The sequence below is a fragment of the Aegilops tauschii genome, chromosome 2 (genome assembly GCF_002575655.3).
Source record: "Aegilops tauschii subsp. strangulata cultivar AL8/78 chromosome 2, Aet v6.0, whole genome shotgun sequence".
NCBI classification, from domain to species: domain Eukaryota; kingdom Viridiplantae; phylum Streptophyta; class Magnoliopsida; order Poales; family Poaceae; genus Aegilops; species Aegilops tauschii.
In genome coordinates, this window is record NC_053036.3 from 119,763,528 (window position 1) to 119,775,562 (window position 12,035).

The window sequence follows — 12,035 nt, forward strand, 5'->3', positions numbered from 1 at the left end:
AGGCATTTTCTAAAAAAGAGTTTTCTCCACAATAATTACCAGTGTATTATTTGGCACCCACCGAACATTTTTGTTTTGATGTTTGAAAACTTTTATCGTTTGATTTAATTTTAAATTTGAATTTGACTCCGTTTCGAAATGCTGCGAGGTTAGCAACAGTAACGGAGGTGACGTGGCAAGATTAGCGTGAGATTACTGTAGCATGATTATCCGGGCGTTATAATGCGGGCCTGTCTGTGGCCCGCTGATAGCCTCGGCAACGGTCTTGCCGCGGCGCTGCAGTCGTCCCCGGCAAGGCGCTTGCCGGGGGTCTTGTGGACCTCCTTGGCAAGGATCCCACCGAGGGTCGCCGTCTTCTGGTTCTCATCTGATCTCACATCTCTATGGTCTTGACAAAGATCTGCATGCCACCACGGAGGTGCCTCCCGATCCCTAGTTCCAATGTAGTTGGTTGAGTTGGAACCCGTGGGCTCAAGGGTGGCTCACTCTGTCGGCGTCGGGCGTGCCGCCCCGGCAAGGCCCTTGCCGGGGCTGCCGAGGTTGCCCCGGCAAGGGTCTTGCCCGGGGAACCTGCTTCGCCCTTCTGTCCTTTGTGTTCTTGGTCTTGGCGTTGCCTTGGGCTTCTTGTGCTTTGGCTTCTCTCCGGCTTCCCTCCTCTGCTCTGCTTAGTGTGGTCGTGGCGCGCGGCTCCGACTACCCGTGCACAAGTAAAGGGGTACAAAGGGGTGCCCCTACTTTTGTACACCGACAGGAGCCCCCGGGCCTGGGCCACACATAAGCGCGACACGTTGTTGGGCCAGGCCCAAAACGGTGCGCGGGCAGGCGGGGCGGATTTTTACCGCGGTAACTCTTCGTCCGCTGCGCTTCCCCACGACCCGCGTTGAACGCGCGACGTGGGGGGTCGTGTGTGACGTGGGCGGCATGCGTGGGGCGGTTTCCGCATGCGTGCGTCACATCATGGTAAAGAGGCGGCTCGCGCCTTCCCCATAAAAAGAGGGAGGCGTGGAGGCGCGACTCATTTACTCGGTGGACTCGGGTCGCAGTCTTCAAGGCGTCCACGCCCCATGGTCACGGGGCGGGGAACGGTCGCCTCACCCGTCCCTTCGATCCTGCTCACTCGCCACGCGTCCTCCATGCAAGTGGCAGGTGATGGAGGCAGGAAACCGGGCCGTCGCTGATTGGGCAGCGGGTCGGTCCTGACTCCCTGCGCCTCCGATGGCTGGATTGGCTGAGTGGGGCAGCCGAGTCTTGACCCCGCCCCTTTATAAGGAGGGCGAGGGAGGGCGCCATCCCACATTCCTTCACTATCCATCCTCCTCCACCTTTGCTACTTTCTTCCACCTGCCATGGCGAGAGGAGGCGTTGGGCCTTCGACGGTGGCGGCGAGGGTCGCTGCTCGTCAGTGTGTCCCTCCTTCCCACGAGCCGACGGCGACGGAGCCAGCCACGAGAGGAAGGGGGAGGGGCGTGGCCGAGGTCGCCGCGGCAGTCGGGGGAGAGGGGGACGAGGTGGCGCGGCGGTCGTGCCTCCGCCAGCGGCGCCTCCCGCGATGGAGGGTCACGTCGGGGACCAGCCCCGTGAGTTCTTCATCAGGCTGCGCCGACCACCGCGTCGTCGTCTCCGTCTTCCCACCCCCTTTCGCTCAGGAGATGGAGCTCGATCTGTCCCAGACCCTCAGATTGCACATGAGGGGCTGCGGGACCGGCGGCACGCGGGTCGACGTCGACTTCCCTGCTCTGCATGTTATGTATCTCCGCCGCGGATGGAAGACATTTGCCCGCATCCATAGCCTGACGGTGGGGCTCGTCCTCAAAGAACTTGGCGTTGGTCGCGGTGGGTCCGTGGGTCGCACGACGCTATGGAAATATTATCACAAGCGTCATCGCGACGGACCGACACCCGCGGTGGCTGGCGTGGAGGAGAGTGCACCGTGGCCGCAGCACCCCCGGTCCCTCCACCGCTGGCATGCGGTGGTTTGACGGAGCGCCGGCCCGAGGGCCCCGCTGGTCGCGGATCATCTTTATTGGCGACAGCGACGAGGCTCCGGATGGTGGCTCTCCACTCGTCGAGCTTCTCCGCAGCAGGAGGAAAGTCGAGGAGCAGTTGCGTGCGCGCCAAAGCTTCTGGTGGTGTGGGTGGCGATGACAGCTGCGTGGACCGTGGCACGTTTCGACTTCTAACCACGTTAGAAGGAGTTCTATCACGGCCCAGCGGCTGCGTGCCATTTTCGCCAGCACTTCGGCGGGCATGCTGGACTCCTTCGTCCCGCAGATGATGTGCATGACTCTTCCCACGGCGGCGTCCTGGGTCTCCAGCGTGGTGGCGCTGCTCGTTGCGCGCACCCTGGGAAGAGCACGTTGTGGGCGCCGGCGTAGGCGTCTTGGAGGTCGCTGCGCCGCCCGTGGGTGGTACAGCGACACTCCTGGAGGGCCCCACGCCGCCTGCGGGGGGCCCAGCCCCGTCTTTGGATTTGGCGATGCGCGGCCCGTCGTCTGGCGCACGAACGACACCGCTCGCCAGGCTCTGACTGCCAGAGCGATGCTAGTGCTCGCGGGCCGTGGCTTGGGTTCTGTCCGCGACCGGCCCGCTGCTCGTCCGCACCGTCACTGGTTGTTCGGCTCCCGACGAGCCGATCGCCGCGATTGTCTTCTTCTTGGGAGCCATGGCGATGAGGAACTGCTAAGCTAACTACTAGACTAGATTCTCACAATTGCGCTTCCCTACCTGGCGCGCCAAAGATGTCGGTGGAAAACGACACCTATGGGATCACAAGAATCCCTACTATGGTTGCCGGGGCGCGGGGTTGTGAGAAGAGCAGGATTAACAGTCAACACAAGGATCGTTTACCCAGGTTCGGGCCGCGAGGATGCGTAATACCCTAGTCCTGCTTTGGTGTGTATTTGAGAGAGTTCTTGAGCTCTCGAACTAGCTATGGTGGCTGCGTAGTTCAAAAGAGCCGAATCCCCCTTCAGTATGCCATGGGCCTCCTTTTATAGTCGAAATGGGCTGCCACAGTGGCACACAGGAGGTGGAAAGGTCTACAATGCGCGAGTTTATCGCCCGTGTTACAGGATAAGACGCATTTAATACATCGCTTAGGTGTCCCTTAGCTTTATTGGTGGCGGGAACGAGGCCCGTCCCGTCCGTCGCCGCTCCTCCTCGCTCCGACACGCGCCCTGGCCAGCAATGCATGCGGCGCCACGTAGGCAGGCAGGCAGCTGAGGTGGCGCGGTGGTAGGGTCTTCACGAAGATCTGCATGCCGCCACGTAGGAGCTTGCTGAGTTGGCCTGGAAGCTGCGCGTTGCCACGCAGGTGCCTACCCAGCTGGTTGGGCTGGCAGCCGCATGCGAATGGCGGCGGAGTCTTGGTCGATGCGGGCCTGGCTGTGGCCCCGCTGATAGCCTCGACATGGGTCTTGCCGGGGGCCCGGCAAGGGTCTTGCCGCGGCGTTGCAGTCGTCCCTGGCAAGGCGCTTGCCGGGGGTCTTGTGGACCTCCTTGGCAAGGATCCCGCCGAGGGTCGCCGTCTTCTGGTTCTCATCTGATCTCACATCTCTATGGTCTTGACAAAGATTTGCATGCCACCACGGAGGTGCCTCCCGAGCCCTAGTTCCAATGTAGTTGGTTGAGTTGGAACCCATGGGCTCAAGGGTGGCTCACTCTGTCGGCGTCGGGCGTGCCGCCCCGGCAAGGCCCTTGCCGGGGCTGCCGAGGTTGCCCCGGCAAAGGTCTTGCCGGGGGAACCTGCTTCGCCCTTCTATCCTTTGTGTTCTTGGTCTTGGCGTTGCCTTGGGCTTCTTGTGCATTGGCTTCTCTCCGGCTTCCCTCCTCTGCTCTGCTTAGTGTGGCCGTGACGCGCGGCTCCGACTGCCCGTGCACAAGTAAAGGGGTACAAAGGGGTGCCCCTACTTTTGTACACCGACAATATGAATCACGCTCGACCTTTCGGTCTCAGTGTTCCGAGGCCATATCTGCATATGCTAGGCTCGTAAGTTTAACCCGAGTATTTCTGCGTGTACAAACCTGGCTTGCACCCGTTGTAGATGAACGTTGAGCTTATCACACCCGATCATCACGTGGTGTCTCAGCACGATGAACTTTGGCAACGGTGCATACTCAGGGAGAACACTTTTACCTTGAAATTTAGTGAGAGATCATCTTATAATGCTACCGTCAACCAAAGCAGAATAAGATGCATAAAGGATAAACATCACATGTAATCAATATAAGTGATATGATATGGCCATCATCATCTTGTGCCTTTGATCTCCATCTCCAAAGCATCATCATGATCACCATCGTCACCGGCGGGACACCTTGATCTCCATCGTAGCATCATTGTCGTCTCGCCAACTATTGCTTCTACGACTATCGCTACCGCTTAGTGATAAAGTAAAGCAATTACAGGGCGATTGCATTCAATACAATGAAGCGACAACCATATGGCTCCTGCCAGTTGCCGATAACTCCGTTACAAAACATGATCATCTCATTCAATAAAATATAGCATCATGCCTTGACCATATCACATCACAACATGCCCTGCAAAAACAAGTTAGACGTCCTCTACTTTGTTGTTGCAAGTTTTACGTGGCTGCTACGGGCTGAGCACGAACCGTTCTTACCTACGCATCAAAACCACAACGATATTTCGTCAAGTTAGTGCTGTTTTAACCTTCTCAAGGACCGGGCGTAGTCACACTCGATTTAACTAAAGTTGGAGAAACTGACACCCGCCAGCCACCTGTGTGCAAAGCACGTCGGTAGAACCAGTCTCGCGTAAGCGTACGCGTAATGTCGTTCCGGGCCGCTTCATCCAACAATACCGCCGAACCAAAGTATGACATGCTGGTAAGCAGTATGACTTGTATCGCTCACAACTCTCTTGTGTTCTACTCGTGCATATAACATCTACGCATAAACCTGGCTCCTTTCCTAGTAGGAGTAGGAGAAGGGAAGGAAGGGAGAGAGGAAGAGAAGGAAAAAGGGGGGCGCCGCCCCCCTCCTTGTCCAATTCGGACTAGAGGGGGAGGGGTGCGCGGCTGCCCTGGCCGCCCCTCCTCTTCTCCCACTAGGGCCCATTAGGCCCAATATACTCCCTGGGGGGGTTCCGGTAACCCCCCGGTACCCCGGTAAATGTCCGAAACCTCTCGAAACACTTTCGGTGTCCGAACATAGTCGTCCAATATATAGATCTTTACGTCTTGACCATTTCGAGACTCACCGTCATGTCCGTGATCATATCCGGGACTCCGAACTACCTTCGGTACATCAAAACACAAAAACTCATAATACCGATCGTCACAGAACTTTAAGCGTGCGGACCCTACGGGTTCGAGAACTATGTAGACATGACCGAGACTCATCTCCGGTCAATAACCAATAGCAGAACCTGGATGCTCATATTGGTTCCTACATATTCTACAAAGATATTTATCGGTCAAACCGCATAACAACATACGTTGTTCCCTTTGTCATCAGCATGTTACTTGCCCGAGATTCGATCGTCGGTATCCTCATACCTAGATCAATCTCGTTACCGGCAAGTCTTTTTACTCGTTCCGTAATGCATCATCCCGCAACTAACTCATTAGTCACATTGCTTGCAAGGCTTATAGTGATGTGCATTACTGAGAGGGCCCAGAGATACCTCTCCGACAATCGGAGTGACAAATCCTAGTATCGATCTATGCCAACTCAACAAGTACCATCGGAGACACCTGTAGAGCACCTTTATAATCACCCAGTTACGTTGTGATGTTTGGTAGCACACAAAGTGTTCCTCCGGTAATCGGGAGTTGCATAATCTCATAGTCGTAGGAACATGTATAAGTCATGAAGAAAGCAATAGCAGTAAACTAAAACGATCAAGTGCTAAGCCAACGGAATGGGTCAATTCAATCACATCATTCTCCTAATAATGTGACCCCGTTTATCAAATGACAACTCATGTCTATGGTTAGGAAACTTAACCATCTTTGATAAATGAGCTAGTCAAGTAGAGGCATACTAGTGACACTCTGTTTGTCTATGTATTCACACATGTATAATGTTTCCGGTTAATACAATTCTAGCATGAATAATAAACATTTATTATGAAATAAGGAAATAAATAATAACTTTATTATTACCTCTAGGGCATATTTCGTTCAAAATTGTGGTGGGTGAAGAAATTCTAGGTCAATGTATGCGAGGATATTAAGCACTGATAAGAACGCTAACAAATTCCAATGACCAGAGGAACGCTAATTCTGCATTACCCGCATGATAGACAAGATCAACTTCTAGTACTTGAAGAAATAGAGCGCCAACTAAAGTAAGAATTCGAGAAAACTCCAGGACAAGTAACCACCCGACGAAATGATCATATTATCCTCTGATGTAGAACTTGATGACAAGAGATAAAGACCAAAAGCAGATCGTTCACAGCACTAATGAAATACAATATACTTTATTGAATTATCCTCTTTATTCGGGCACGTATGCCATCTAGCTATATGATATATTATCATAATCGAGTGTTTACAGCACATGTATGCACCTAGCTATGCAATCTAATCAAACAATCCAGATATCTATTGTACCTTTCTCACACAAGTATATATCTGCTCACCAGAAATGTACACAAAAGTTACATATAAACAAACAATATACTATGGTAGCAGACTCGAGCAACAATAGATTAAGTTAGAATTTGATCAACAATGGGCTCAAGCTTGGGCGCGGCGTGCTGCTGCGCCTCTGCTTGCTACTCCCTCCGTTCCTAAATATTGTCTTTCTAGAGATTTCAACAAGTGACTACATATGAAGCAAAATGAGTGAATCTACATTCTAAAATATGTCTATATACATCTGTATGTGGTAGTCCATTTCAAATCTCTAAAAAACAAATATTTAGGAATGAAGGGAGTAATATATATCTCTACTACTATAGTACAACAATTTTTAAATTTTGCTTTGCCTTGGTTTCCCACCAAATCTCTGCCGTCTAGCTTCTACATCGAATGGTTAAAAATGCAGGCGAATCCCTACAATATTGGCCGTTCATTTGCATGCATCGGATGGCTAGGATTTGCTATCTCTCTACCAGCATGCAGTAAAAGCTGCTATATGTGAGCCCCACATATGCACTCATATGCTTTGCCTTGAGGGAAAACTTTGTTTTTGCCACTCTAGCTTTTGACCACTTTGCTTATGCCACTCTAGAATTTGACATATCATTTTTTGCCGCTCTTAGTTTTTGATAATACATCACAATTGCCATTCCATGGAAAAAACAATAATTTTAGAGTGGCAATTGTGATACATTGTCAAAATCTAAGAGTGACAAAAGTGAAATGAAAAGTTATTGCTTTTGCCATTGATTGGCATTTGTGATGTATTGTTAAAAACTAAGAGTGGCAAAAGCGATATGTCAAATTCTAGAGTGGCATAAGCAAAGTAGGCAAAAGCTAGAGAGGCAAAAGTGATATGTCAAATTCTAGAGTGGCATAAGTAAAGTAGGCAAAAACTAGAATGGCAAAAATAAAGTTTTCCCTTGCCTTGAACCCTTCGTGATAATAAATTAAGGCCTCCTTTGGTTTAGAGGAATCTTGTAGGAATTTCATAGGATATGATTTCTGTAGGAAAATTTTCTTTAAAGCCCTTTGGTTTGTAGGAATGAAATCCTATTCCTATGGAGGAATTTTTCCTATCCTTCACATTTCATAGAAAAATAAATATTAGTCTAGACTCAATGAAAAAAATTATATGATGTGAATCAAAGGGCATTTCCTTTCCTATTCTTACCCACAGGATTTGAGATACATGTCATCTCATTTTCTATGACTTTTCTATTCATATGATTTTCTCATCCTATGAACCAAAGGAGGCCTGAAGAGTGAATGGGCAAGCCACTGTACCCATCTTGTCTCTGACTGGACCCACCATAGAATGCATGCTCTCGATCTTTCTATTTTCTGCAATATCTAATGTTCCGCATGGATCAGGCGGGTGTTTCATATTATAAAGTTTTGCTGTAAAATGTTTCTCTTTGCACTTTTTACAACCACAGCGTATAGAAGGAGAAAGAAATGTTGCAAGGCATTTTGAGTATGAACGTAACAACGCTGATGTGTACATAACTATGCATCGCGTGCAAAGCACGTGCATTTGACTAGTATTAAGATGCACCTGTCCTTAGCGTTCAGCTCCACAAATCATTGCGCCACCATCACCTTCTCTCTCTCAGCAGCAATCAATCACAACACTTTCTGCACACGAGTGAGCGAGGGACGACATGCCTGCCGGGAAGACGATGGAGCAGAACACGGCGACGAAACCCATCAGGTGCAAAGGTACTCGATCGCCGACGACGTGCTGGCCTTCGTCTACCTCCATCCCCTGTCCAAACCCGTACGCAGCTTGTAGCTAAACACGGCACGTGCGCATGCAGCGGCGGTTTGCAAGGTGGCCGGGCAGCCGCTGGAGATGGAGGAGGTGGAGGTGGCGCCGCCGCGGGCGCACGAGGTCCGCATCAAGATTCTCTGCACCTCGCTCTGCCACACCGACGTCACCTTCTGGCGCTTGAAGGTGCGTGGGTTCTTCACCTTCGCTGATTCGATCCTCTGTAGTGTTTGTTCATCAGGGTGTGCTCCTTATCTTCCTCTTTTCTGTAGGGTTTCCCGCCCCGGCATCCGTCAATCCTGGGGCACGAAGCAGCCGGGTAAATGCATGATTTATCTATCTTTGTGTTCTGTTCGCGGAACGATTACAACCTGAGTAGGAATTGTCATGGGATTGGCTGTCCGTCATTTCCAGAACGTTGGCTATCCGTTCCCAAATGACACTCAATTCATCTGAAATCCTACTCAAAAGTTTACGATGAAACCCGAAGTTATTTGACATTTTAACCCCGTTAGCCACACCAAGTACTAAGTTTCGTCACGTTTCTTTTGGAGTGAAACGTTTTCTTTACAATTGGGTTTGCCATTGCTGATGGATAAGTTACAAGTAATGTTGCTTTCAGAAAGTCGTCAATAGAGAACACAAGATAATTCTTTGCCTACCAAATGCGAGGCCCACGCTGGTTGTTCGATTGCGCATTTTCTTTTTTGAATGAAAGGGGTTTCCCCCGCCCCAATTTTGTAAAATGAAGCAGAAAGCCAACACCGAGTTCAAGTCCGACCCACAACACAGGCAACTTCGATTGCGCATTCAAGCTCCGATTTCATCAATACACAGATTCTTCCATGTTTCAATCATTAGATGCCCCTATGTTCTACTGGGCCAATCTTCCACAAATGTTTTGAATGGTTGTAAAGTTTCATCATGACATTCATGGAAGTCACTCGAAACATTTGTCAATGTTTGCCAAAAAATAAATCGAATTTTTATGATTCTTTTTAGGTTTTACTGTTCACCAAGCTGATTTGAACTCGAGCTAAGAAATATCGCGTCCACTCTTCCTTTCTTTTTGTTCCCAGTGTGGTGGAGAGCGTGGGGGATCACGTGCACGAGGTGGCCGTCGGGGACACGGTGGTGCCGGTGTTCTTGGCGCAGTGCGGCGACTGTCCCGACTGCCTCTCGGACCGCAGCAACATCTGCTCGGGGCTACCCGCCGGCCGGCCCGGCATGCCGCGCGACGGTACGACTCGCTTCTCGTTCGCCGCCACCGGCGAGCCCATCAACAACTTCCTTGGCGTATCCAGCTTCACCGAGTACACGGTCGTCGACGTCGCGCACGTCGTCAGGCTTGACCCTGGCGTCCCGCCGGAGAAAGCCTGCCTGCTCAGCTGCGGCGTGTCCACCGGTAACTAATCTTCACTGACGCCTGACCTACGACTTACAGCGCGCAAACTGATTGGCGGGAGGGTGCAGGAATCGGCGCGGCCTGGAAGGTGGCGGCGGTGGAGCCCGGGTCCAGCGTCGCCGTGTTCGGGCTAGGCGCCGTCGGGTTGGCGGTAAACGATTGCCGACATCAGAATCATCCTCACCTACTGATAATTTGATGCCTTGATTCGTTTGTTAGCTCGAAAGTTGGCCCGTGCGCCTGATGTTCTAGTGGCTGTCTCACAGTACACTACACCGCACGTTTCCAACCAGTGCCAATCTGTACTTCAGGTAGCACAAGGGTGCAGGATGCGTGGGGCTAAGCGGATCATTGGGGTGGATCTGAACCCGGAAAAGCGCGACATCGGTATGTTACCATAAATGGATAATTATTTAGGGCTATATACTTGAATCATCTGAAGAAAAACAATCGCAGGCAAGAGGCTGGGAATCACCGACTTCATCAACCCGAACGATATCGGGGAGAGGACCGTGAGCGAGGTTCGATTCCGAACCAGTCAAAACGTACAAGCCTTTGTTCATGAGTACTCAAAAGTTGCTAATGAACCTTCCGTGAATCGATCTCCGTCTAGGTAGTCAAGGAGATGACCGGCGGCGGCGCCGACTACTGCTTCGAGTGCATCGGCTCGACGTCGGTCATGGCTGAAGCCTTCCAAAGCTCCCGGAAGGTAGGCACTGGTCTGAAGCTATTGAATTACTCAACGACAGGTGACAGACTGACCCATGGTTCATTTTTCGTGGTGATTGGTTAAAACAGGGGTGGGGGAAGACGGTCGTGCTCGGCGTCTCCAATGGCGTTGCGCCGATGAGCATACCCTCGCACGACATCCTCATGGGGAGGTCGGTCGTCGGCTCGCTCTTCGGGGGGCTCAAGCCCAAGGCCGACATCCCGATCCTGGCGCAGAAGTACGTGGACAAGGAGCTGGAGCTGGACGAGTTCGTGACACACGAGATGGGGTTCAACGACATCAACGCTGCGTTCGACCTGCTCACGCAGGGGAAGTGCCTCAGGTGCATCATCTGGATGGACGGGGCCAGGGAGAACGGTAGCGTCGGCGTGGAAAATGGACGCGCGTGCAATGCCAAGGCACGACTGACATCGTTGTCCTATCGTGACTAGCCACGATAGTCATTGCTCGTTTGTGGGCGACCTATCATTGTCGTGGGCTTCTCGCTGTAATGTCGTTGTTCATTTGCAAGCCAGATGTGATAATTTATTCTGCAGAGAGAAATGCGTTTTTTCTGGAGAGAAATGCATTTTTTCGGAAGAAATATGTTTGATCTTTTATTAAAAAAAGATCAAATCTATTACTCTATAAAAGTTCACAGGAAGAACAAAACATATCAAACATAATAAAATTTGCATTGAGATTCTGAGACCATCGAACGTTCACTACTGCCGCCGGAACGAGCCGCCGACGCGCCCACTAACGAGCCCACCGATTCTACTCTGCACGCCAACGCCTTGAGCATCGTAGGGTGTGTTACACCTTTGAGTACAACCGCAAATGCTCGATGTCTTCACCCTTTAGCATAACTGTCGCAGCAGTGGCACCCCAACTGTTGTTCTTTGCAACCGCTACATCAACAATGATCTTCATACATCCCATCGGTAGTGAAATCCACCTCGCTGCCAGTTCTCGTAGTCCATGCCGGCCTCCTCTCAGCTTGTCCCTCGCCCACTAGAAAATTATCCATAAAAATATGTGTCAAGAGCAAGCCCGGGAAGATGTCCCCGTGAGTAGCCTTTCTCGGCGTGCTACGGTCGCCCACATAATCGCCGCAGCTCTAGAGAACTATTCATGCGTCATATGATCTATCAAGGTAAAGAGCAACTTCCGTGTCGATGACAACATTTTATGAAGGAAATATGCCCTAGAGGCAATAATAAAGTTATTATTTATTTCCTTATATCATGATAAATGTTTATTATTCATGCTAGAATTGTATTAATCGGAAACATAATACATGTGTGAATACATAGACAAACAGAGTGTCACTAGTATGCCTCTACTTGACTAGCTCGTTAATCAAAGATGATTATGTTTTCTAGCCATAGACAAAGAGTTGTCATTTTATTAACGGGATCACATCATTGGGAGAATGATGTGATTGACTTGACCCATTCCGTTAGCTTAGCACTTGATCGTTTAGTATGTTGCTATTGTTTTCTTCATGACTTATACATGTTACTATGACTATGA

General features: G+C 50.7%; 1 protein-coding gene across 1 annotated transcript; it reads left to right on the forward strand.

Moving 5' to 3' along the window:
- Positions 1-8,184: 8,184 nt before the first annotated feature.
- LOC109734537 (alcohol dehydrogenase-like 2) lies at positions 8,185-11,103 on the forward strand. The gene is made up of 9 exons (XM_020293745.4): positions 8,185-8,336; positions 8,435-8,571; positions 8,658-8,704; positions 9,465-9,790; positions 9,859-9,941; positions 10,102-10,177; positions 10,247-10,311; positions 10,404-10,499; positions 10,589-11,103. Exons 1-9 carry the CDS (start codon positions 8,279-8,281, stop codon positions 10,949-10,951), a joined length of 1,251 nt encoding a protein of 416 aa, XP_020149334.1. The 5' UTR covers positions 8,185-8,278; the 3' UTR covers positions 10,952-11,103.
- The last annotated feature ends 932 nt before the right edge of the window (positions 11,104-12,035 follow it).